Source organism: Myotis daubentonii, chromosome 16 (genome assembly GCF_963259705.1).
Source record: "Myotis daubentonii chromosome 16, mMyoDau2.1, whole genome shotgun sequence".
NCBI lineage: Eukaryota > Metazoa > Chordata > Mammalia > Chiroptera > Vespertilionidae > Myotis > Myotis daubentonii.
In genome coordinates this window covers 38624420-38650098 of record NC_081855.1, presented here as the reverse complement: position 1 = coordinate 38650098, position 25679 = coordinate 38624420, and the positions used below count along the sequence as shown (strand labels likewise).

The 25679-nt window shown below is 52.9% G+C and overlaps 4 protein-coding genes across 13 annotated transcripts in view; 2 read left to right on the top strand and 2 right to left on the bottom strand.

The window, feature by feature from the left end:
* The first annotated feature begins 863 nt into the window (after nucleotides 1-863).
* On the top strand, nucleotides 864-13589 carry SMARCD2 (SWI/SNF related, matrix associated, actin dependent regulator of chromatin, subfamily d, member 2). The gene is made up of 13 exons (XM_059669944.1): nucleotides 864-1408; nucleotides 5872-6056; nucleotides 6249-6291; nucleotides 6442-6564; nucleotides 9001-9156; nucleotides 9883-9978; nucleotides 10119-10220; nucleotides 10342-10503; nucleotides 10657-10754; nucleotides 10938-11073; nucleotides 11268-11390; nucleotides 11514-11615; nucleotides 11688-13589. Exons 1-13 carry the CDS (start codon nucleotides 1193-1195, stop codon nucleotides 11739-11741), a joined length of 1596 nt encoding a protein of 531 aa, XP_059525927.1. The 5' UTR covers nucleotides 864-1192; the 3' UTR covers nucleotides 11742-13589.
* PSMC5 (proteasome 26S subunit, ATPase 5) lies at nucleotides 12684-16834 on the bottom strand. Of its 3 annotated transcripts, none has more exons than XM_059669947.1 (12): nucleotides 16703-16834; nucleotides 16075-16146; nucleotides 15115-15184; nucleotides 14709-14806; nucleotides 14489-14545; nucleotides 14181-14411; nucleotides 13758-13884; nucleotides 13462-13652; nucleotides 13264-13362; nucleotides 13075-13185; nucleotides 12896-12982; nucleotides 12684-12790 (listed from the first exon to the last, which is right to left on the bottom strand). In XM_059669947.1, exons 1-12 carry the CDS (start codon nucleotides 16724-16726, stop codon nucleotides 12737-12739), a joined length of 1221 nt encoding a protein of 406 aa, XP_059525930.1. In that variant the 5' UTR covers nucleotides 16727-16834; the 3' UTR covers nucleotides 12684-12736. The 3 variants fall into 3 exon arrangements, with proteins under 3 accessions (XP_059525930.1, XP_059525929.1, XP_059525931.1); XM_059669946.1 differs by lacking the exon at nucleotides 16703-16834 and adding an exon at nucleotides 16396-16529; XM_059669948.1 differs by lacking the exon at nucleotides 16703-16834 and adding an exon at nucleotides 16382-16406.
* An 85-nt stretch (nucleotides 16835-16919) lies between these two features.
* Nucleotides 16920-24871, top strand: FTSJ3 (FtsJ RNA 2'-O-methyltransferase 3). 2 transcript variants are annotated; one of them, XM_059669942.1, is made up of 21 exons: nucleotides 16920-17102; nucleotides 17251-17343; nucleotides 17507-17612; nucleotides 17895-17941; nucleotides 18060-18139; nucleotides 18761-18860; nucleotides 18943-19137; nucleotides 19247-19362; nucleotides 19480-19584; nucleotides 19668-19768; nucleotides 19989-20069; nucleotides 20165-20311; nucleotides 20456-20591; nucleotides 21604-21785; nucleotides 21891-22014; nucleotides 22092-22369; nucleotides 22630-22715; nucleotides 22799-22898; nucleotides 23004-23187; nucleotides 23270-23364; nucleotides 23443-24871. In XM_059669942.1, exons 2-21 carry the CDS (start codon nucleotides 17277-17279, stop codon nucleotides 23633-23635), a joined length of 2523 nt encoding a protein of 840 aa, XP_059525925.1. In that variant the 5' UTR covers nucleotides 16920-17102; nucleotides 17251-17276; the 3' UTR covers nucleotides 23636-24871. The 2 variants fall into 2 exon arrangements, with proteins under 2 accessions (XP_059525925.1, XP_059525924.1); XM_059669941.1 differs by lacking the exon at nucleotides 16920-17102 and having other exon boundaries at nucleotides 17112-17343.
* DDX42 (DEAD-box helicase 42) overlaps nucleotides 24088-25679 on the bottom strand; it is a 34801-nt gene continuing 33209 nt past the window's right edge. For all 7 annotated transcript variants that reach the window (XM_059669935.1, XM_059669936.1, XM_059669934.1 and 4 more), the window contains one exon: nucleotides 24088-25633. In XM_059669935.1, the coding sequence (XP_059525918.1) occupies nucleotides 24917-25633 (717 nt within the window). In that variant the 3' untranslated portion in view covers nucleotides 24088-24916. The remainder of the gene's footprint in view (nucleotides 25634-25679) is intronic.

Genomic DNA, 25679 nt, shown 5'->3' with positions numbered 1-25679 from the left:
ACTTGAGCCCTACTCCAGACCCCAAGCCTACTGAGCCATAATCTGTATTTCTGACAAGCGTCCCAGATGTTTCTTATATTCATTCCGGTTTAAGCAGCACTGGTCTGTATCATGGGAAGAAAAACCCCTATCACCAGCCAAGAGGGTAGGCTCCCAGGCATAGCTGACGCACTTTATTTTGACTACCTTCTGAGACAGGGCAGTGGTTTCTGAAAAGGTATTTAATTTTTGAAAATTAGGTGCTATAAATCCTCGAGAAAGACCTTACTTAACTGCAGGGAGTTTTGTCATAATAAAATTCCTTCGCCTAGAAACATTTCCTGTGGAGTTAGTGCTCGTCTTCCTTAAACTGAAGCGGAGCCACATTAACAAAAATGCGATAAGAAGCCGGCGCTTGGCCAGGTCCACCCTTCACACAGCTGGATCGGGTCTGAGGCAGCCCAGGTCCCGTGGCAGGTCTGAGCCAACGCGGACTTCTAAAGAAAGTTAAGCTGGTGGCAGTTCTGCGCCTGAGCGCAGCTCTACGTTGAGTCTTTAATGCTGAAAATGTAGAGACTTGACAAAACTATTCCGGGGAGTGTGGTGGCCAGGTCTCTCGGCGAGTAGCGTGCACCGAGGAGAGAGCAGCAACTACCCTCGGTTGAAGCCCTAGGTGACCTTCGACCTATGACCCGCACCTTGCTCGGCGCTTCCTGGCGCAGCTTCCGCCCCCGCCCCTCCCGCGAAGGGCCGGCCCAAGGGATGTGGGCAGGGCCCTGGAGCCGGCGGTTAGGAGCCGTGCCTGTTGGGGGCGGGTCTCGCGAGGGGCGGGATTTGAGGAGGCATCCCCGCATTGGGCTGCCGGGTGTGGGCGGGGCCTAGCGCAGGGCTGGGTTGGACGGAGCGGGGAGTGAGTTGCCGCCTCTGGGTTAACTGGACTCCGGCGGCCAAACCTCCGGAGGCCGGGGGAGGCAGGCCGGCCTGTAGCAGATCCCGGATCTAGGACTTTCCGGGCCGGACCGGAATCAGGACCGGCCCTGCCCCAAACCAGTCTGTGAGGAACTCGCGAACTTGGGTTAGGAAATCCCGGAACCCGGATCAACAAACACCAGAACCGGAATTTAGAGCGGAAAGTCCCGGAGCACGGATCGCGGAGCGGACTCGGCGCGGAGCCCGGAGTCCGGATCGCTGCATCGCCGGACGGGACGGAGTGATGTCTGGCCGTGGCGCGGGCGGGTTCCCGCTGCCCCCGCTGAGTCCCGGCGGCGGTGCCGTTGCCGCAGCTCTGGGAGCGCCGCCTCCGCCTGCCGGACCCGGCATGCTGCCCGGACCGGCGCTCCGAGGGCCGGGGCCGGCAGGAGGCGTGGGGGGCCCGGGGGCCGCTGCCTTCCGCCCCATGGGCCCCGCGGGCCCCGCGGCGCAGTACCAGGTGAGCAGGGATGGGCGGGCGGCGCCGCGAGCACGCGGGTGTCAGGGTACGGGAGGGGGTTCTGGGGCGACCTCCTGGACTGGAAGTACAGGGGCCCTGCATGTGGAACGCACGGGACAAAGTGGAGGGCAAGGCGGCCAGGGGCCCTCGGAATCGGCGAGGTGGTGGTGGAGCACTTAGGGGACAGGGTAAGAGGGTGGAGGGGATTCTGAGTAGCCGAGAGATGGAGGAGTTGTGGGCGGGTGGGCTGAGAAATAGTGTAGGTCCTGGGGGGAGGGTGGGGGCGGGTCCTAGGAAGTGATCCGAAAGTTTTGAAGAAGGGCCCCCACCGAGAAACCAGGGTTACCCTGCAGTTGGCCTCGGTCCCACGCCAAGTCCGCACTGTTGTTTGTAGCTGGGAACTGGCAGGGTCCTAGCCAGTCTGAGATGGCTCCCAGCTGCTCACGAGGAGGCAGGGCCTGGCTTCCCACGGGCACCGGAGGCCCAGGATGGGGCCAGGGGATGTCGGCCTGTGCCGTGGCGAGTCGACCCCTGGGTCAGGCCCAGGAGGCCTTTCACGGGATGACTCCGAGTTGGACCAGAGACAGTGGTGGCCAGGCCTGAAGGAGGACACAGCCCGGCCCATTCTGGGCAGACTCTCGTTCTGGCTTTGCGCCCGGTGTCGCAGTGTCCAGCAGTTGATTTGTTTGGAGGAGCAGAGAGGCTCCGCCGAGCCCTGCTGCTCTGGGGCTGGAGGATCCTGGGAGAGTTGCTTCAAAGGGTTCTATCCAGAGCCCTTTGGGGCTTGGCTTGGAAGAGAGCGTCTCAGGTTGCAGCTTCAAAGGCCATGGAGAGGCAGAGGCCGGGAGCCTGCGTGAGGAACTGAGCCTGACTCTGCTGGTGGGATTCATCAGCCCCCAGCCGTTGTTTCTGGTTGTCCCACAACGCTTGGGGATTGCACCCATCCTGTTTCCTGTCCCCGCTCCACTTTTATTTAGCCTTTACGTTCTAGCAATGCCATATTCCAACCCATGTGCCACTTGGCACTGGCTCCTGCAAGTTTGAGGGAAAGAAGGAAGCCGGGGCTTCTGTTCTTCCTTTATGTCCCCAGGTGGAGGTCCTCGAAATGGGTCCTCATCGAATAGGGTACGCATGTCTCCCCAGGAGCCCTGGGCCCCACTTTCTGAAGAGATGCTTACCTGGGAAGAGTGATTTTCCCCTCTTACCACTCATTCTCCCTGCTCCCTCTAAAAAAACAACAAAAGAAAAACAAAGGGTTTGTCTGACAGAGACAGACCTGGTCCGGACTCCAGCTGGGGTCTGTCTTTCTCATCTTGCTCTTCCCCATGGGGCTTCATGGGCCCAAGGTGCCCGGAAGGGATGCCTCCATCAGTCATTCCCGCCCTGGGCCAGCTAGCTGAGCCCTGGCCTGGGCGCCCTCCTATGGGCCTTTGGCCCGAGAAGGATCTGAGGGATGATAGGAGCCTCTCCAGTTCCTCAGCTTGCAACCCATGGGAAATGGGCCCTGGGGAAAGCCCCTGAGAGGATGGATTCCACAGCAACTCGTAGGCCAGTGATGGCGAACCTTTTGAGCTCGGCGTGTCGGCATTTTGAAAAACCCTAACTTAACTCTGGTGCCGTGTCACATATAGAAATTGTTTTGATATTTGCAACCATAGTAAAACAAAGACTTATATTTTTGATATTTATTTTATATATTTAAATGCCATTTAACAAAGAAAAATCAACCAAAAAAATGAGTTCGCGTGTCACCTCTGACACGCATGTCAGAGGTTCGCCATCACTGACGTAGGAGTGACCTTGAGCCAGTGGCAAGACTGAGCAGGCTGGTCAGGTAGCCGCAGGCTGCTGGGGGTGGGAACAGGGATGAGGCTCACGGGGAAGGCACTGGGCTGCCCATCCCACCAGCTCGTCCTTTTCCAGGGGGAGGCCGTAGAGGTTGATGGGAGGGAAGACCCAGTTCTCTCTGCCTGAATTGAAGGAGGATCGTGTTTGGCCTCTTACCAAGTCCAGGTGTGTGCTCAAGGAGAAGGGACTTGAGATCTGAGAAGCAAGGGGGGGTCCTGTCTGTTAGGGCACAGGAGGTGAGCTGGACGAGCAAAGATTTCAGGGCCCAAGTTGAGCAACAAGGGAGCCTATTGAAAGAAGGGAAGTGATGACCCACCTTCCTCCAGGCGTGGTCCTAGCTGTGGATCACAGATAGCCAAGCTCGCAGCTGAGGAGCTTAATGCAGACAACAAAGAAACACATTGCTGTGTTCACTCCAGAGAGTTTAAAATAGTTTTCACTTGTGGAGGGGGATGTCTTCTTCTAGGCCCATCGGCCCAGCCACCAGCTTTGAGGCAGGGCTGAACATGCTTTCTGGAGGCCTGGAGGGGGCAGCATCAGGCCCAGTCCTGCTCCTGGGTGGTGGAGGTAAAATAAAGCTTAGAATGTGGGTTGGTGCTAGGCTACAGGGCCAGGAGTTCACCTCGCGCTTCTGGGGTTCAGGGCACTGAGCCAGACCTTCCTAGCCCTGCTGCAGGTGGGGAGGTAGGGAACTTGAAAGTTCTGGGTTGCATTCTTTTTCCTTTTTTATAATCCTTGGGTTGTTTTTTGGAAGAGGAAGAGTTACTGGTGGAGCTTGGCAGGGCCAAGCTGGGATTTCATGAACTATAAGCAGCCCTCCCCTGGGCCCCTTCCCCCTCCTGGAGGAAGCCAGGGGCCTGGGGTGCGCTGGGGGCTCTGCGCCTGGGAAGTCTGGAGCAGATGTCTGGGAGGGGCCTCCTCTAGGCCTGCCTGTGCTGCCTTGTCTTGGAACTTTGAGTTACCGGAGCACCTGCCCGGGAGGGGTGGTGCTGCAGAGGTTTTGTGAACGCCCTAGTGAGGAGCACAGGGGCCTCGCTCGCACTCGGCTGGTTTCATTGCCTCAGTTGTTCCTCCCCTTCGGATCAGGCACTGAGTGGGAAAAACACATCTGGGATGTCCGGGGGCTGGGCTTACAGCTGTGGCCACACTGACTTTTTTTCTGCAATCCCTGGCCATGGCTCATTAAGGCAGAGAAACGGCTGTCTTTCGCCTCCCAGCAGCTCCGGTGAAAATCTCTCTGATGAGGAGAGACTCATGGCAGGAATCCTGAGGCCCCAGAGCTCTCACCCACCCCCACGGTTAACTCTCCACTCTCCCAAACGCTTCCTTCCCGCCCTGCCTACTCTTCCCTTCCCCATGCTTTTGGTTCATGTTTCTCTCCGTCTCTCCATCTGGTCAAGAATCTGACCCTCTGTGGTGAGAACATGGACTTTGTGCTAGATGAAGAGATGGGGGGAAGAATCTCATCTCCGTGATTCTGGGGCAGGGGTCCTTTGAGTTGGTGCGAGTCCCCACCGGCTTGGCTTGGTTGGCTGGTTGTGCTGGTTGCATAATCTGGGCCCTGGGGCCAGCCCTGTGAAGCTGCCAGGGCCTGTGTGTGAGGCAGAGCTGCCAAACGGGCCTTGCAGACAGCAGCCATGGGAAGGGAGGTGGGAAGAGGGTTGGTTACTCCTGGAGGGGCTCCATAAATGTTGGGGAGCTGGACCTCTGGGTCATTTCTGTCACCCAGATTCCTCTGCTGCCCCTATGACTCTGTCCCTTGTGTCCCAGGATAATCTTATCTCCATTCTCCAGGTTGGGACTGTGAGGGCTTAAGAGCCAGGTGGTGTGTGGACATAGGCAGAGTCCAGGTGTCAGCTGCTCTGTCTCCCATGAGCCACAGCTTCCCTTTGGGATCTTCTGGTATAGGGGGTTGGGGGCTGGGCAGTAGGGAGGTGAGCGAAGAGTCCAGTTCTGGGTTGTGAGTAGGCCATATGGTGACCAGATGTTTCCATACTGTGCTGCGGCCACCCCCACCAATTGAGACATGTCCAAGCCATCCTGTTGCAGCTTGCTTACCTGGAGTGCTGCTGCCTGATGGCCTTGCCAGCCTATTGAACTTCTTTCTCCCCTCAGGCACAGCACCAGGCTGGCAACGGGATGGGTTTAAAGGCTCTGCCCGTTCAGCCTGCTCATACCACACACTGCACCCTGCTGCTTGGCTGTGACACCACCCCGGGCTCCTGTGCTGTGCTTCTCCATCCTAGGATGGGAATGCTTGGCTAGTCCCAAGGAGCAGGGGCATAGCCTGCTGGGGCTGGAAGGCGGCATTAGGCCCTGAAAACTCCCCCAGGCCTTTCCCTCTGCAGGCAAGATTCGCCCCCCCCCCCCCCCCGGGCTCTGCAGGCCTCATTCGCTGGCACAGCTGCCAGGGCGGTTGAAGGGGCGGGGCAGGTGTGGTTTACACTTCTGCTACCAGACGCCTGCTTCCCTTTGTTTCTGGCACTTCAGCCTGGCCTCTGCGGTGTGCTGTTCAGGGCTGGACCTGGCCGAGGACAGGGATGGAGGGGTTGGGCTCTGGGCCTCACAGGGCCCTGCCACTGACCTGTGCACCCCCTTTGGCTCACTTCCCCCAGCGGCCGGGCATGTCACCAGGGAGCCGGATGCCCATGGCTGGCTTGCAGGTGGGACCCCCTACGGGCTCCCCATTTGGTACAGCTACTCCACTTCGACCTGGCATGCCACCCACCATGATGGACCCATTCCGAAAACGCCTGCTTGTGCCCCAGGCCCAGCCCCCGATGCCTGCCCAGCGCCGGGGGTAAGCCTGTTTTTCCCACTCTACCTAGCACAGCTGTAGTGGCAACAGAAGGCTTTCCTCCGTCCTAAGAACTGCTATGACTGAGGAAGGCTCCTTGTTCTCCTGGGGGAGGATCCTGGGGTCTGGAGGGATGGATGGGGTTGGGGGTCTTTTGGACCATTGACCTGTTAATTGAGTTTCTGTCCTCCCCAGGTTAAAGAGGAGGAAGATGGCAGATAAGGTTCTACCTCAGCGAGTGAGTATGTTGGGAGGGGCCTAGGGGGCTCACCCAAGGGCTGGCTATGGATGGAGTCAATCTCCCCCAGCCCTGTGATGGGGAAGGGAGAGAAGAAAGAGCCAGAGCTGCAGCTGAAACAACGGATGAATTCCTTCCCCCTTCCTCCAGATTCGGGAGCTTGTCCCAGAGTCTCAGGCGTACATGGACCTCTTGGCTTTTGAGCGGAAGCTGGACCAGACCATTGCTCGCAAGCGGATGGAGATCCAGGAGGCCATCAAAAAGCCTCTAACGGTGTGTGCAGCCCTGGCTAATCCTGGGCCTTCCCACGCTCTCTGCCTCTCCTCGGCCTGGTTTTTTGGGGGCTAAGTGAGGGTCTGTGATGAGTAGAGCAGGATTTTTCACTGCGGATGCAGCCTTTAGTGGAGCATGAACTCAGTTAATGTGGTGGGACCAGCATGTTTTTTATGAAATATAAAATAGTAGAAATTAAAATAATTCTCCATAGTAAAGTACTTATCAGAGTAGTAGAGGTATTATTCATAACATTTTTGTTTCAGGTGTTTATATTGATGTGTGTGGATTCTGGGTCATGATTTAAAATGTAAATCATGTTGCCCTAGCCCAGTGGTCGGCAAACTGCGGCTCGTGAGCCACATGTGGCTCTTTGGCCCCTTGAGTGTGGCTCTTCCACAAAATACCACGTGTGGGAGTGCACATACAGTGCGATTGAAACTTCGTGGCCCATGCGCAGAAGTTGGTATTTTATGGAAGAGCCACACTCAAGGGGCCAAAGAGCCACATGTGGCTTGCGAGCCGCAGTTTGCCGACCACTGCCCTAGCCGGTTTGGCTCAGCAGATAGAGTGTTGGCCTGTGGACTGAAGGGTCCTGAGTTCGATTCTGCTCAAGGGCACATGCCCAGGTTTCGGGCTCGATCCCCAGTTGGGGGCATGCAGGAGGCAGCTGATCAATGATTCTCTCTCATGATTGATGTTTCTATCTCTCTTTCCCTCTCCCTTCCTCTCTGAAATCAATAAAAAATATATACTTTATTTTTAAATATTTTATTGATTTTTTACAGAGAGAAGGGGAGAGGGATAGAGAGTTAGAAACATCGATGAGAGAGAAACATTGATCAGCTGCTTCCTGCACACTCCCTACTGGGTATGTGCCCACAACCAAGGTACATGCCCTTGACCGGAATCGAACATGCAACCCTTGAGTCCGCAGACCGACGCTCTATCCACTGAGCCAAACTGGTTAGGGCTATACTTTTTTTAAAAGTTAAAAAAAGTAAATAAAATGCAAATCATGTTGATCATGGTCAGAAGTTTGAAAGGTAAAACTGGAGGATTAGGATAATTCTTCTCTCCTTACCCATCCCTAGAGCTTTTCTTTTTCTTCTTCTTCCTCTTTCTTTTTAATAATAATCTAGCACAGTCCCCTGAGTGGTGAAGGCTTTCTAGGAGACGAGAATGTTTTGGGGCTATGATGAGTTTTATTTAAAACTAGAGGCCTGGGGACAAAAAATTTGTGCACTCGGGGCGGGGGGGGGAGGTGGTGCCTTCTCAGCCCAGCCTGTGCCTCTCGCAGTCTGGGACCCCTTGGGAGATGACCACCTGCTGGTTTAGGCCCGCTCCCTGGGGGATCAGGCCTAAGCTGGCAATCAGACATCCTTTTGGCAGCCCGGGAGCCCTTGGGGGATGTCTACTTGTCAGCAGGGAGCAGGCCTAAGCTGCAGTCAGACATCCTTAGCGCTGCTGAGGTGGCGGGAGAGGCTCCCACCACCACTGTACTGGCAACCGGCAGCCTGGCTTGTGGCTGAGCAGAGCTCCCCCTGTGGGAGCGCAGTGACCACCAGGGGTCAGCTCCTGCATTGAGTATCTGCCCCCTGGTGGTCAGTGTGTGTCATAGTGACCAGTCATTCCCAGTCGTTCTGCTGTTAGGGTCAATTTGCATATTATCCTTTTATTATATAGGAGTGCCTGGCCAGCCTGGGTGAGGGGCTGATGGCTGTTTGCAGGTTGGCCACAGCCCCTTTAGGGTGGGGGTTCCTGCTGGGGTGCCTGGCCAGCCTGGGTGAGGAGCTGAGGGCCGTTTTCAGGCTGGCTAAGCCCCCCAGCAGGGACCCTCACCCCATGAGGGTGTGGCCATCCTGGGTGAGGGGCTGATGGCTGTTTGCAGGCTGGTCACAAGCTCTAAGTGGAGGCTGGCTGGAAGCAGGTATCTGGGATTTATTTGTCTTCTATAATTGAAACTGTTGCCATGAGCAGAGGCCACAGCCGGCTCAGGGCAGGCAGGAAGCTTGGCTTCCTCCATCGCCCAGGCAACCAAGTCTCCTGCTTGCTCCAGCTCCGTGGCTGCTGGCCGCCATCTTGGTTGGGTTAATTTGCATATAGTCACTCTGATTGCTGGTGGGTGTGGCTTAGGGCATAGCGAAGGTACAGTCAGTTAGCATCTTTGTCTTTTATTAGTGTAGCTAAGAGCTGGAGGCTTCTGATTTGCCTGATAGCACCTTGTGTGTCCACTGATTCCACAGTGTTGGAACTGTGGATAGTGCATCTGTTCCCCCCATAAAACTGGAAGTCCCTTGAAGGCCAAGATAAGGAGCCTAACAAGGTGCTGGCCCATAGCTGCCACCAGTGTTGATGTTGAATGAGCTCAGATGGGAAGACAGGGGTAGCATTGTTTTCTAACATGTTGGTCCACCTCTGTCTTCTTCTTTTCAGCAAAAACGAAAGCTGCGGATCTACATTTCCAATACGTTCAGTCCCAGCAAGGCGGAAGGTGACAGTGCAGGAACTGCAGGGACCCCTGGGGGAACCCCATCAGGGGACAAGGTGGCTTCCTGGGAACTCCGAGTGGAAGGAAAACTCCTGGATGATGTGAGTTGGGGAAGAAGCTGTCTGGAGAGGACATGGCCTGTGTGGATTTTAAGACTGGGGCCAGCCACTTGGGCACTTCTGGGAAGTCCTACCAGAGGGAAAGGGCAATGCTCCTGGTCAAGCTTTGCACTGGGCCAGGCCAGTCAGAGGTTGGGAGATTTGTATGGTTATTACAACAGTTCTCCTACAGGTGACAGTAAAGTGTCTTGAAGGGGTTCCCTTTAAAAAAAAAAAAAAAAATATATATATATATATATATATATATATATACACACACACACACACACACACATATATTTCTTTTATTGATTTCAGAGAGCAAGGGAGAGGGAGAGAGAGATAGAAACATCAATGATGAGAGAGAATCATTGATTGGCTGCCTCCTGCATGACCCCACTGGGGATCGAGCCCACAACCTGGGCATGTGCCCTTGGCTGGAATCAAACCCAGGACCCTTCAGTCCACAGGCCGACGCTCTATCCACTGAGCCAAGCCAGTTAGGGTGTCCCTTTTTTAATTAAAAATCCTATGTTGGCTAACAGTGGGGCTGCACAGAGAGTCCTTTTCCTACTTCCAGTCATTCACACTTCCCTGCTTCCTTCAGGGCCTAAGAATCCTCAGTACCCTGAACTTCAGGGCTGAAACAGTATTCCTCTTTTGGGGGCTTAGCATAGCTTAGCTTTGACAGCTCAGCAGCACTCCCATCTCACCCCTTTCCCTCCCCAGCCTAGCAAACAGAAGAGGAAGTTCTCTTCATTCTTTAAGAGCCTCGTCATTGAGCTAGACAAGGAGCTGTACGGGCCTGACAACCACCTGGTGGAGGTGAGAGTGGACCTGGGCATGGGAGCACAGGCTGATGTGCCAGGTGCACAGAGAAATAGGCTCGGTCCCCTTGGAGAGGGCCGAGTGTATGTTCATGCCCACCCCTTGGTGATGAACTGTGCTCCCTTCCTCCCTGCCAGTGGCATCGGATGCCCACCACCCAGGAAACGGATGGCTTCCAGGTGAAACGGCCTGGAGACCTCAATGTCAAGTGTACCCTCCTGCTCATGCTGGATCATCAGGTGACTGGGGCCATGTCTCAGGGACAGGGGCAGGTTTATTGTAAACCCTTCCTGTCCCTGCCCTATTCTGTGGCTTTGGTTTTTCACAAGAACCCCTCCTTTGACTTCCTTCTATCCCCAGCCTCCTCAGTACAAGTTGGACCCCCGACTGGCAAGGCTGCTGGGAGTGCACACACAGACAAGGGCCGCCATCATGCAGGCCCTGTGGCTTTACATCAAACACAACCAGCTGCAGGATGGGCATGAGCGCGAGTACATCAACTGCAACCGTTACTTCCGCCAGGTTAGCTGGGAACTCCTCCTGGTCTTGCAGCCCCTGCATTGCCTGTTGTCCCAGAGCCCCACTGAGCTAGCTCTTGGCCACATTCTTCACACTCCCCCTGCGAGGACCCGCTTCCCCCCGTGCCCTGAAAGGCACCTTTGGTACTCTCTCTAGATCTTCAGTTGTGGTCGTCTCCGGTTCTCCGAGATTCCCATGAAGCTGGCTGGCTTGCTGCAGCATCCAGACCCCATTGTTATCAACCATGTCATTAGGTCAGTGGGAAGAGGGCACTGGGAAGGCTCTTCTAAGAGCAAAGAGCAATTTACCTTTGGATTGATCTAAAGAGAAGCAGCAGGTCTGGTTTCTTGCTCCCCAAGTGTGTGTAGGTTTGGCCCAGGTGGGTGGGATGGATACTGCTATGTACTCATCCTTCCCTTTCTGCGTGCTGCCTACAGCGTGGACCCTAATGACCAGAAGAAGACAGCCTGTTATGACATTGATGTGGAGGTGGATGACCCACTCAAGGCCCAGATGAGCAATTTCCTGGCCTCTACCACCAATCAGCAGGAGATTGCCTCCCTTGATGTCAAGGTTGGCCCTCTGCACCTTCCCCCTCACCTCCTCTGGGGCCCAAGTTGGGGGTGGGCATTCTCTTGGGCATTTCTATACATGTAGCACCTTGGGATAGGATTTCTGTCCAAGTCCTTTGTGGTTAGGTCTGGAAATAGACCCCTTAGAAGTGGGGGCCAGTCTGACACATATATATATACACCCCTCCCCCCCAGATCCATGAGACCATCGAGTCCATCAACCAGCTGAAGACCCAGAGGGATTTCATGCTCAGCTTTAGCACTGACCCCCAGGACTTCATCCAGGAATGGCTCCGTTCCCAGCGCCGAGACCTCAAGGTGTGGTCCTCTTTCCTGGTGATGAGACCAGGTTAAACTCTGGGTGGTTTTATCCCCATCACTATTGATTCCAGGGGCTCAGGAGTGGGAATTATGCTACCACTTTTTCCTGGCTCTTTGCAGATCATCACTGATGTGATTGGGAATCCTGAGGAGGAGAGACGAGCTGCTTTCTACCACCAGCCCTGGGCCCAGGAAGCAGTGGGGAGGCATATCTTTGCCAAGGTGAGACTCTGCCCTGTTTGCCCTCCTGTGGTTGTGAGCAGCAGAAGCCTGAGCTGCTGGTCTCTCTTCCAGGTGCAGCAGCGAAGGCAGGAACTGGAACAGGTGCTGGGAATTCGCCTGACCTAACTGCTCAGGGATCCCTTCCTTTCTTCCCAGCCCAGGCATCATCCCCTTCTCAGCCTGGAAGGGACCACCATCTGAGGCTGCAGACACATAGGATAAGGAGCAGGGTGAGGGTTTGTCCTGTTACCCTCAGCTTCCCAGCGTTAGTTTCATAAATGTAGCAGTAGGATTCCTTGTTGCTTGGTCCCCAAAGCCTTATTACTTACTTTACGCGTTGGCTTTAATTGGGTTCACAATAAATGCCTCTGCTCCCTGCAGGCAGGCCCACGTAGGACTACTGGGGGCCTGGCTTTGCCATTGTAAGGGAGAAGGTTCAGAACCAAAGGCCATTGGCTTTGCTTGTTTACAGACTCCCCCTTGGGGCAAGTGCCCTAGCTGGCTCTGGGGAGCTGGGCAAGGAAGAGAGACTCAGCTCACTCTTCCTACCCTTTCTAAACCAAAGTTCTTTGCCATTCCAACCAGCCCAGCCTTGCTGCTGGCTTTTTCCTTTTCTTTGGGTATTTGCACTATTTGGGGAGCAGGTTCTTCTATGTGGGAGCCACTTTTTTGTACAGGGGGCAAGTTGGGGTTTTTCAGGGAGCCCTGTTTGGTGCCTCCTCCCTATTTTCTTTCCTCAATCTATGCAAGCGGCTCTGGCCGCCATCATCTCCTGGGATGCCAGAGGGCTGCCACTCCAGCTCTTGGGCCCAGGGCTATAAAGCCCCCTAGAGGAAGGGGACACTCCCGTTCTCTGGCTTGGCCTGAGGCATGGGTGTGTGTGCTTGGTGGAGGGCAGGGGGGAGGGGGAACTCATTGCCATTTGGAGCCTGGTAAGAAGGGTGGGCCTAGGGCTTGGAAAGTGCCACTTCTGGCAGGTTTGGAAATTTCCAAATAAATCCTTGTTTATTGGTGGTGCCCAGACCTGGTCATTGAACAGTGCGGCCACTCATTAATAAACCGAAGTCCTAAAGGCCTTGTCCTGCAGAGCTTTATTTGAGGATCTACATGCACCATCCACCTCACTTCCATAGCTTCTTGATGGACATGTTTTTCTCACTATCCTTCTGCATGACCTGCAGAGAGAGAAAACATTAAGTTACCAACTGGGTGAACACAGGCCCTATCCCCACTGCTCTAGAGCCACCTTCAGCAAAGGCAGAAGAGATGGAGACCCGTACCTTGGCTACCGCCATCTCGAAGTCCTCCTGGGTGACATGGACTCGCCGTTCCCGTAGGGCATACATGCCAGCTTCCGTGCACACACCCTGAGCAGGGAAAGGAAGACAGGCTGTTGCTGTGTCCTTGAACCCAGAGCTTCCTGCCTCTGCCCCTTCCTTTTCCTGGGCCCGCCGATTACCTTCACTTCAGCCCCTGATGCTCCTGGCATGAGCTCAGCAATTTTTCTCAGGTTGATCCCCCGGGTCAGGTTCATTTTTCGAGAATGAATCTTCAAAATGTCCAGGCGAGCCTAGAGATGAGAGGAAAAACCTGAGCCCCACTGTCCACCCCCTCAGCCAGATCCTGCCCAGCATTGCCCATCACAAACCTCCTCATTAGGGGGTGGGAATTCAATTTTTCTGTCAATGCGCCCCGGGCGAAGCAAAGCCGAGTCCAGGATGTCAATCCTATTAGTAGCCATGATAACCTGAGTGGAGAAGGGATGTGGTATCAGCTAGGCTCCTCCCCAGGTTGCACCTCACCCATGGCCTTCCCTCAGCTCCTCCCATCTCTAACACCACCTCACCTTGATATTCTTGGTGGCCTCAAAGCCATCCAGCTGGTTGAGCAGCTCCAGCATGGTGCGCTGCACTTCGCTGTCCCCCCCAGAACCCCCCTCCAGCCGTGAGGAGCCGATGGAGTCGATTTCGTCCATGAAGATGATAGATGGAGCGTGTTCTCGTGCCATGACAAACAGCTCCCTCACCATTCTTGCCCCTGTGCCGAGGCCAAGCTGGCATTAGGAGTTGAGTTCCCTACCCTTACCCTACCTCCCCCCCCCGCCCCCTTCTGCTTGGTTTTCATGTTTCTAGCCACAGTTACCTTCCCCGATGAATTTTTGTACCAATTCAGAGCCAGAGACACGAATAAAGGTACAGTCTGTATGGTGAGCCACAGCCCGGGCCAACAGTGTCTTCCCAGTGCCTGGGGGTCCATACAGCAGCACTCCCTAGAGGGAAACAGCAGGTCTCAGGGCAGAAAGCCAGCCCCATGTTTCATTCAATGAACACACACTGCTTGCTCTGTGCTGGATCCCATACTAGAAGCTTAGAGATACAAAAGAATGAATGTCAAGGTCCCTTCTGGTGTTTCTATCCAAACGTCCTCAGTGCCCTGATAGTATCTCTCCCCCAGCCCTCTTGAGTGGGGAGGGCCAACTTATCCCTCCCCAAACCCTGCACCCAGCCTGCCTGGGACAGGTGAGGAGGAACAGCATGGCCCTCCCACAGAAGCCCTACTTCTCACCTTAGGCTGTGCAATGCCCAGTGCTTCAAAGAGTTCAGGATGCTTAACAGGCAGCTCAATGACTTCTTTGATCTCCTTGATCTGCTTGTCCAGTCCACCAATCATCTCATAAGTGGAATCTGGCACCTTCTCCACCATCATCAGTGACACCAGTGGGTCTACCTTGTTGGGCAGGATCTTGTGCAGAGTGTAGCTGTCATTTCTTAGAGCCACCCGGCAGTTGGGTGTCACCTGGGAGAGGGGAGAGACTTTCAGGAAGCTGTGTGGGGAGAACTGACCCCAACTCCCATCTCATCTGCTGCACTCACATCATTGATGTCGATGTTCTTGTCCACGTCTACAACAAACTTGCCCTCAGGATGCACCTAAAGAAACAGGGCTCGTGACTTTTCCTGACGTCACCAAACCACCAACCCCCCCCAGGGAGACCCATAAGTCCTAGAATAATGTGACAGAATGCTGTCCTTGGAAGGCCACACAAAGGTATGGGAATGCAGCGGATGGTGCCTGGGGTGATGCTGCCTTTACCTTAACCAACACTTTCTTCTTATCCATGGCGCGGACTACTTCCCCCACATAGGAGCCCTGCTCCTGCAACAGCTGTAGCTCCTCCCGCAACAGGCGAACTGGATGGGAGACAGACATAGTGGTCACCCAGCTTCTTTGGTGTTCCCTCCCCGATAATTCAATACCCAGGAACTAAGCACATTTTGAAGGGAAAGCCACAAAAAGAAAATACAAATTCTATTTAAGGGGGTTGCTATGGGGCTTGGAAAGAGATGTGCATGTGTATAACTATATAACGTTGCAAGCCATATCCATGGACTGGGAGAAAACAAAAGCACCAATGTGAAGGTAATTCAAGGAGATCTGAACAGTCAGAAGTCAGACCAACTGCCCACAGCCAACCTTCCCTCTTCCTTTCCCCCCTCACCTTTTGCATTAAGCTCATTTCTCTGTGCCTGCAACCTCCGGAGATTTTGGCTCTTATCATTCACAATCAGCTGCGGAGGACAAGAAGTTTCAAGAGGCAGAAAAAAGTAGGAGGTTAAGATCTTGGTCAAGACCCTCAGGCTGGTATGAACCAAGTGAGGGAAGAGGACAAGCATCTGCAGGTTTCAGATTCACCATGATGCTGATGGCCTTGGCCTGTCCTCCAGCAGCCCCTCTGATCAAAAAAGGCTACTTGTCTAACACTGGTCCAGGAAGAACAAACCCTACTGGGGCAACAGTACAACTGGCTCATGTAGACAATTTCTTGCAGGGTGGCCTATCAACATGCTCCAGTGGGAAGATCTCTGAGTCAGAAGCCTAAGTTCTAGCCCTCCTGCTGCCAAGTAACTGCTAGGTAGAGCCATTTAAAACATCTAGTTCTGTTACCAACTGCAAGTGGGCATAGCATCTCTACACCATGCCTCTTTTCAGGACTGTTGTATGAAATCACAAGTGCATTTCAAAAATGAGACCCATATACAATACCTACAAATGTACCTGGAGTTTAGAAACTCCCTATGGCTTTCCTCCATCCAATGCGTATTCGTTATTCTCATTTCTGTGGTCCCCGCTCCCTCTTTAGGCAAGAGCACTGTGTTGCCAATTCCTTTTTTCAGTCCCCTGGTGTCAGCAATGTTCAGACTCAATTCTGTCTCCCCTTGCGCTCACTCTACCCCAACCCCCATCTGATAAACCTCAGCTCCTGAGCCCGTGTCCTCCCTTTTATGTGAAATCCTCTCCATCAGGCGTCTACCCAAAGGAACGGCCTCCTCTGTTTGACTCTGGAAGATGTGTAACAAACTATTCTCCCACTGGCCCCAGTGGGATTGGATGGATTGTTGAAATTCCTCAACCATTATACCCCTGCCAGCTCCCTTTGTCCCTCTGGAGCCCGTCTCACCTGGAGTTCTTCAATCTTGGACAGATAATATTGGCGGAGTCCACTGCCTGCCTTCCCCTCTTCCAGCTCCATCTGATGACACAGTGTAATTATTAAACAACAGGCTACATAGCCAAGCCACTTCCAGCCTGGACGGAGGCTTCAGATTTGGGTTCTAACTCTTCCTGCATTTCTTCAGAGCCCTCCCTGACCCCATGACTAAACTAAAAGCAGAATGCGAATGCCGCCTCCCTCATAGGAACCATAACGACCCAGAGACGACAGACACGCACGGAGCGCTTTGTCCCGAGCCCGGCGCTTTACCGACCCGGGTGCTATTACCACAGGCGGAACCGGGAGGATGGACGCGTTTCCTGTCTCCTGCGACTCGCAGACGGGCCCGTTCCCGCTCCCATCGCTCATGTCACTCCGCCTCCGCCGTGTCTTCTCTCCCGGCCCGGCCCTGACCCCCCGGGGGCTCCGCTGACACAGCACATCCGGTCCCAGGCAGGGCCCGATCTGCATTGGACCACCCACCCCCGACCCACCGACCTCTTGCCCCAGCCGGCGGCCCACCTCGGATCACTCCTGCTCCGCAGCCAGCCCTGGCCCCCGCCCAGCCGCCGCCGCCGCCGCCGCCGCCACATACCTGCTCTGGCCCATCAACCGCCATCTTTCTTCCGTAGTGGAGATCGCCGGCATCCCAGCCGCCTCGGCGCGCAGGCGCAGAAGCAGGGACTCGGAGCCGGAAGCCGGGGCAGAGAGTGCTTCCGGGTCAATGGGCCGGGTGCGCGCGGAAATGATAACAAATAACAAGGGCCCTGAGGGACCGGGGTTCGGCGCCGCTACGAGAGGCCGGGAGCTTTGGGAAGGCACAGAACTCCTAAATGTCTCTAGAAACTCGGTTTTAGTTCACGTGGTCTACTCTCTTGGTCCCAACCTACAGTTTATATAAAACCTGGCGACAGAGTAAAATACTTTTTGGGGCCACGCTCCAAGTGACAGAAAACGTGGAGCCGGGGACGCGTGCTACGCAAGCGGAAGCGGAAGTACGTTGCTGCCTCCATGTGCTGCTCCTGGAGTTGGGGAATCCGTGTTGGCAGCGAGTGATGTGCAGCAAGGCGCTGAGTGTGATTGCTACGGCGAGCGGAGTCTAGCGCTCCGGGAAGAGACGTCCGGTTTCTCCTTTCTCCCCAGGTTGAGTGACACTCCCCCGCCCCACCATGGGCAAGAAGGGCAAAGTCGGGAAGAGCCGGCGGGACAAGTTCTATCACTTGGCAAAGGAGACAGGTGAGCCACAGTCGCGCCTTCCGCGAGCTAGACGGGCGACTTGTCAGGTTCGCCCCCCTTTCCGAACATTGAATTTTTCTCGCAAAAGAGACAGTGGGTTGTGAGGCCGCAGAAATCCCGCCGGGAAAGCACCCCGTGGACTTGATTTTGTTGACGCCCCCAGGTTATCGTTCCCGCTCTGCCTTCAAGCTGATTCAGCTGAACCGTCGCTTTCAATTCCTGCAGAAAGCCCGAGCCTTGCTGGACCTGTGTGCTGCGCCGGGGGGATGGTGCGTAACTCCCGCACCTGTCACTCCCGGCGGCTGGTTTCTGGGCTCCATCCGGCCTGGGATGACTGAGCTGCATTGGGGGAAGGGAGGGGGATCCAGTAATACCAGCCTCAGCTTCTTCCTCCCCAGAACGTGCACTGCAGAGGTTTGGAACGAGTACACAGGACGTGCTCGGGACACTGCACTTGGCAGGGCTCCTTCTAACACGAAGGAGAGTTTATATTGTCAAGGGTTGGGAAGGAATAGATAGTCCTGGGTATTTTAATCTTTATTCTTTCATAGGCTGCAGGTGGCTGCCAAGTTTATGCCTGTATCAAGTCTTATTGTGGGTGAGTGACAGTGGTTCAGTGATGTTTTAGGGGTGGGAGTACAAGGCGTTGTGCTCTACATTTCCTTTCTTCATGCTTGAGGCAACCTTTTGGAATACTCTGACCTGACTTCTTCCAGGGGTGGATCTGGTACCAATCAAGCCTCTTCCCAATGTGGTGACACTCCAAGAGGACATCACAACGGAACGCTGTAGGCAGGTGATAAGAATCTCTCTCTTCCTGTCCCCTTTCTATGCAAACATCCACCTGGGTCCTCTTCTCACCCAGATTTTCTGAAGGCGAGACTTTTCATGTTTACTGTGCCTTGGGCAGTGTTTGCATGATGTCTGTAAGCCTGGGATATGCCTCGTGCACTTTCGCCTTTATTTGGTCAGGAATGAGGTGTTTGAAATTGGAAGAAGTGTGGAGATTTCAGTGATGTTATTTCCAGGAAGGTTCACTAGTATTCTTTACTTTTTTTTTTTTTTTTTAATTTCAGAGAGAAAGGGAGAGGGAAAGAGAGAGAGAAACATCAATGGTGAGGGAGAATCATTGATTGGTTGCCTCCCACACACCCCACATGGGGGATGGAGCCCGCAACCTGGGCATGTGCCCTGATGGGGAATTGAACTGTGGCATTATGGTTCATAGGTTGAGCTCAAAAACTGAGCCACGCCACCCTGGCAGACGTCTTATATCTATCCCCTGTGCCAGGCACAGTATTTGGCCTTTGATGGGCACTCAACAAATGATTGGGTGGACAAATGACTGAATCAGGGACTCCTCCTTCTGTAGCTCTTCCTGTGTTTCTGTTGCTATAACCCCTTCCCTCTTTTGTAGGCCTTGAGGAAGGAGCTGAAGACCTGGAAAGTGGACGTTGTGCTCAATGATGGGGCCCCCAATGTCGGGGCTAGCTGGGTCCATGACGCTTACTCACAAGGTGCCAGGGGCGTGGAGATGGTGGAGGTGGGCATGCCCTTTCAGGCTGCATTGGTCCTTGGCTAATTCTCTCTCTCCCACAGCCCATTTGACACTGATGGCTCTCCGTTTGGCTTGTGATTTCCTGGCCCGTGGTGGCTGCTTCATCACAAAGGTTTTCCGTTCCCGTGACTATCAGCCCCTGCTATGGATCTTCCAGCAGCTGTTCCGCCATGTCCAGGCCACCAAGCCCCAGGCCTCTCGCCATGAATCGGCAGAGATCTTTGTAGTCTGCCAAGGTGAGTGGGCACCACATCTTTCTCATGACTCATTTCTTAACTACCAAAGCACACTTTTTTTTTTTTTTTTTTTTTTTTTTACACTTTCTTATATATCCTATCATCTTAGGATACCTGGCTCCTGACAAGGTTGACAGTAAATTCTTTGACCCAAAATTTGCCTTCAAGGAGGTTGAAGTTCAGGCCAAGACAGTTACTGAATTAGTGACTAAGAAGAAACCAAAGGTGTGTTTGAGTAATGTGGTCACTCTCAGGTCCTGGATCTCTGGGGAGATTGGGCCTGATGGGTCCAATAGACACCACATAAGGGACCACTCAACCTTCTTTATTTCCCTCCCTAAGGCTGAAGGCTATGCTGAGGGTGACCTCACTCTCTATCATCGAACCTCAGTCACTGACTTCCTCCGAGCTGCCAATCCGGTTGACTTCCTCTCCAAAGCCAGTGAAGTGAGTCCCAGACTTGGGAGAGGGTGAAGGTAGCCTCAGGAACATGGCCTGAATGTTTCCCAACTCCTTTCCCTTCCAAACAGATTTCATTAGATGATGATGAGTTGGCACAGCATCCAGCTACCACTGAGGATATACGGGTGTGCTGTCAGGATATCAAAGTGCTGGGGCGCAAGGAGCTTAGGTATGATGTGAGGGTGGTGTAGGTGCCAAAGGCAGGGAAAGGCCTTTGCAGGCCATGACGTTGATCTCAGAACAGAATGCTGTTTGCTAGAGGTTTGGGCTGGGAACCTGAGCCCTAGGATTTGTGACTCAAAATAGGAAATTTGGGGTGTGGGCCTATGACAGAGGAGGAAGCAGGGACAAAGGGAGATTGAAGGTCTGTAATGGTATTTCTGGAACAGGTCCCTACTGAACTGGAGAACGAAGCTTCGGCGATATGTAGCCAAGAAGCTGAAAGAGCAAGCAAAGGCGTTGGACATCAGGTGAGGAGGGAGCTGAAGCACAGTAGATGTTGACTGGGTGTTGGGGGGGGGGGGGTGTCTAGGAAATAACCAAACTCCTTGGGCTGTTTTGTCAGCCTCAGCTCAGGAGAGGAGGAGGAAGGTGATGAAGAGGACTCAACAGCTGGGACCCCGAGGCAGCTCTCCAAGGAGGAGGAAGAGGAGGAACAATTGAATCGGACCCTGGCAGAGATGAAGGCCCAGGAGGTGGCAGAATTAAAGAGGTGAGGAGAGCAGGGAAGAGTTTGGGGAACTGCCCCCCCTCACCTCCCACAGAGTTTCTGTGTGGGGATGGAGGAAGAGAATGAGGAAATGGTTGAGCAATTTTCAGAGCTGGGCAGGTGTAATTCCTCCACCTGTCCCCTCAGGAAGAAAAAGAAGTTGCTGCGTGAGCAGAGAAAGCAGCGGGAGCGTGTGGAGCTGAAGATGGATCTTCCCGGGGTTTCCATCGCAGATGAGGGGGAGACTGGCATGTTCTCCCTGCGCACCATCCGGGGTCACCAGGTGAGGCGGATTGGAACAGTTTGAGGAGACCAGAGGATCTGTTTGTGTATTTGGAAGGGGATCGGGGATTAAACATTTTCTTAAGTGTTTCTTAAGTGATCACCGCTCATGGCTGCTGTGTCCACCCATAAATATATGACTCGGTGAGGGGTGACTGGGAAAACAAGCAAGAGCCTTGTTTCAAAGGCCAGGAAGAAACATAAACATAACATGAAATCAGGAAGATTTGTGAATACTATAAGAATATTACATATGTGTATCACATATAATATGTAAAAATAGAAGAACCAAGAGGCACTCTTTTCAAGAAGCTGTTTCTGGTAGCTGCAGTCAGGGTAACTGGGTTACCAGCACGGTGATGGAGTGCGTCCCTTGGAGGGGAGCAACGCTCCTCAGTTCACCGAGACCAAGGTAGCACCTTGGCGCACTTGGCTGCTGGATGGTGAATACAGGGAATTTGACTTTTAAATAAAAGCAGTGGCACAGGCAATTTGTGGCTTTTGTGTGGGAATGGGATCCAGGTCTTCTTTGTTGTACAGGAAAGTGTAGTGGTTCTGGAGCAGACTACCATTTATCCATGTTTTGCCTCAGTTCCCTCATCTGTAAAAGAGAATAATAGAACCTACCTACTAGGGCTTGGGGGTGAATAAAAATGTTGCCTGGGCTCCTTTATTCAGTGGAAACAAAATTCGTACATTATATCATTCTCAGAAGGTGATGGGGAACCTTTTTCTTGAGGTAATGTTTTTAAAGAAAATGTGTTAGAATATTTTAAAATTTGATGCTATATAGGCTATGGATACTTTTCCATGAACCTATTTTTGCTACCGTTGAAGATGAGACTGAGTGGAACAGATGAGTGATCTGGTTTGGAATGGGATGGTTTTGACAACCCCATCACTTCCATGTCTGTAAAAGGAGACAATGTGTTTGCTAAAACCAAGATAATGGACACAAAAAAAGCAGTATGTTCTTTTAAGTACCCTCGATCTGTTTCTCTGTCAAACTTTAGTTGTTAGAGGAGGTAACACAAGGAGATATGAGTGCTGCAGACATGTTTGTGTCCGATCTGCCAAGAGATGACATCTATGTGTCAGATGGTGAGGATGAGGATGATACATCTCTGGATAGTGACCTGGATCCAGAGGAGCTGGCAGGAGTCAGAGATCCTCAGAGTCTAAAGGACCAAAAGTGGTAAGGTGGGGGCTGGTCTGCAGGTGTTGCCAAAGGCACTGGGTGGGGAGGGGTGTGAGTTCTCCAGGGTACTGGTCCACTAACCCACTTTCCTTGGGGCTACAGTGTACGATTTGCTAAAGCAAAAGATGATAAAGCAGAGGAGGATGAAGAAGAGAACCCATTGCTGGTGCCTTTGGAGGAAAAGGGAGTCCTGCAGGAAGAACAAGCCAGCCTGTGGTTCTCAAAGGTAAGAGGAGGCTACGGGTCAAGACTCGGAATTGGCATTCACTGCTGAAGGATACCTGAGGATTTCCCCTATCACAGGATGGCTTCAGTGGGATTGAGGATGATGCTGACGAGGCTCTGGAGATCCGTCAGGCCCAGCTGTTGTATGAGAGCCGCCGGAAGGGGCGGTCGCAGCTGCCACCACCACCACCACCATCTTCTGGTTTGAAGACAGAGAGAAAACCTTCCCAGTGCCCGGATGAGGCCCTTAAGGAGACACAGGCTCCACCAGGGACAGAGGCTGCCACTGGCCCTGGGGGTGGGGAGAAAGATGACAGCTCCGACAGTGACAGTAGCAGCAGTGAGGATGAAGAGAGGTGAGTGGTTGCAGCTGATGGGAGAAGGGATAATGAGGAAGCAGTGGTTCTAACCATTTCTCTAAGTTGGGTGTTTTCAACCTTGCCTGTAGATTGAGAGTTTTAAAAATACTGATTATTCTGATTTAACTGGTACCGCCATGGTAGGATTTCTGGAAGTTATCCACGCAGTCTTAAATAGGAACCCAGGTTGAGGCGAGGTGGGAGTGGGTCTGAGTGATGTGGCGTGATGGTGGACACATGGTTCTTCTCTTCTGCAGCTGGGAACCACGCCATGGTAAGAAGCGAAGCCGTGGGTCCAAGTCAGAGGATGATGGGTTTGAGATAGTGCCTATTGAGGACCCAGGTGAGTGGGTCTGCACCCAGTGGGATGGGAGGAGACCATGGATGTTTGGGAATCGAACTTGGACTTTTCTCCTCCCCCTGTAGTGAAACATCGGATACTGGACCCTGAAGGCCTTGCGTTAGGTGCTATTATTGCCTCTTCCAAAAAGGCCAAGAGAGACCTCATAGATAATTCCTTCAGCCGGTAAGGGGAATAAAATCACGAGAAGTCGCCCAGTGTGGGGGGTAAGTGGTGGTTTCTTCTCTACAAAGCATGGAGTGTCATTAGGGCTGTATCCTCTCCACCTAGGTATACATTTAATGAGGATGAAGGCGAGCTTCCAGAGTGGTTTGTGCAGGAGGAAAAGCAGCACAGGATACGGCAGTTGCCTATTGACAAGAAGGAGGTGGAGCATTATCGGAAACGGTGGCGAGAAATTAATGCACGTCCCATCAAGAAAGTGGCTGAGGCTAAAGCCAGAAAGAAACGCAGGGTAGGTATTGGGGCTGCCCCAGATGAGGGGTGGGTGGGGCAGGGGTGGGGAAGAGATTAACCTGACTGAGGGCCTCACACAGATGCTGAAGAAGCTGGAACAAACCAAGAAGAAAGCAGAAGCTGTGGTGAACACGGTGGACATCTCAGAACGAGAGAAGGTGGCACAGCTTCGAAGGTAATTGGGGGAAGTCACCCACAAAGATACACGGGGGTTAAAAAGTGCCAGAAAGCTAACTGTTCCTTCCATTTACAGCCTCTACAAGAAGGCTGGGCTTGGCAAGGAGAAACGCCAGGTCACCTATGTCGTAGCCAAAAAAGGTGTGGGCCGCAAAGTGCGCCGGCCAGCTGGAGTCAGAGGTCATTTCAAAGTGGTGGACTCAAGGATGAAGAAAGACCAAAGAGCACAGCAACGGAAGGAGCAGAAGAAGAAAAACAGGCGGAAGTAAGCAGAGCCACCAGGGCCTCTGAGAAGGCAGTGTATGGAGAAGCGACTGCAGGTTACTCCCGCCTCCGTTACCAGCTGCACCCTGCTTGCATCACAGTCATCTGAAAAGACAGTGAGGTGTGGGGTACCTAGAACTCTCACGGTGCTCTGAGGACATCTGCCTCTTGTGAAAGCACTGCCGAAGTGCCCTGTTGGACTCCACAACCCTTCCATGAAGAAGACGGTACTTCTTTAAATCATGAAAGGGAACTTGAGTGTTGAGGTGGCATTCACTCTAGTCTATTTCTGGACCTCTCAGGTCTCTCCATCCTCTTCCATTGACATTTAAATAAAACCATGATTATAGATGTCTTTTCTGCCGTCCCATTAAGTGCTAACTTAGGTGCTGCACTGTTCTAAATCCTATTTAGCATGTTCTGACTCCTGAGGTAGAAATGACAGACAATTCACAGGTCCCAGTAGTAAAACATTTACTAGAGCAAGCAGAAAAGAATGCACATCTTAAAGAAACCTTCACAAAGTCACAAAATTTGAATTATGTATATTTCCTTTATAAACAACATAGAACAAAAATCATCAAAATCATCTCAGCAAAAGATTTTTCTACCATTGTGGCAAGTTAAAAAAAACAACACACAATGAAATAGGGGAAGACAGTTAAAAGCTGTTGGGGTTTTAAATTTAGCAACACTTCAGACCTGGAGCAATCCTGTTTTTAGGATCATCTTTCACCTTTTAATAGTAGTGGCTCTGGGCTTCTACTACAGGCTGCTTCTTCCTGTCTCAGGGCTGGATACAAACCTGAGCATCAACTCCACTTAGAATCAGATACCTCCCTTCCCTGCAAATGTATGGAAGCACCAAAGTGCTTCCCAAACATCCCTAACACCTCAAAGGACTGGCTTTGCAGAAGCCAACTCCTAAAAGGGACTGCCTGGGCACATGGCTAAGAAAAAGATTTTTACTTATAGATGTTTATAAGCTGACCGTAAAAAATACACACTACATGATATAAACCTAGAGTTTTATATCCTATAAGGCCCTTACAACAAACCCAGAGCCAAAAGAAGCTTCCCAGCTCTCACTGCTTATGATCAAAGCAGCCCCCCAAAATAATCCAAAAAACGATCCAGATGAAGGGGTAATGTCTCCAAGGGCCAGCTACCCACTAAGGGAAGGGGGTCCTTACATCTTGGGCCCCACCCAACCCAGCCCTGAGACACCTAATTACCAAAAATCTTTCTAAAAATAACAAAGGATTTCACACTTCAGCACATACCATCTAACTGTCCCATCGACTTTTCTTGCGCTTGGGTGGCTCGGGGACAGCAAAACCATCAGCTGTCTTATCTGTCTTGCCGTCCATCTTATCCATCTTACTGCTATCCACCTTGGGGTCCATCTTGCTCTCACGATTACAACCTTCTTTCCTGCTTTCACCATTCCGGCCATCATTTGCACCCCGGCCATCATTTGCACCTCGGCTCTCTCCATGTCGGCCTCCACCTCCTCCATGCCTGTTCTCCCCATGACGATGGCTATCAGTATGACGGCTGCTGCTTTCTGGATAGCGGTATCCATCTCCATGGCGACCACTGTCTCCATGACGTGGGCTATCACCATGCCGATTGCCACTGCCACTCTCTCCATGGCTGTGACGGCTGCCACCCCGGTTCTCAGTATATCTCTCTCTCTTCCCATTGCTACCCCCAATCCCTTCTCGGCTGTTATTCCCTGAAGCTGTGTTGTTGACTCCCTGGGCTCCGGCAGTGGGGTAGGTCACCGGGGCACTGCTGAGGTTCCCAGTATTGCCAAAGCCTGAGATGCCCTTGGTGGCACTAGCAACGGGGCTATCAGGACTGTTAAGACCCTGCTGGGCTGAATTAGATGGTACAGAATTCAAGCTCCCTGCACTTGTCCATCCACTTGCCCCAGCAGCAGAACTTCCAGCTTTCTGGTTGCTTAAGCTGGCGGCAACAAAGTGACTCTTGTACTGTGACTAAGAGAGAAAAAGAATGAAAATAGTTATGATGGTGAGTTCAAGA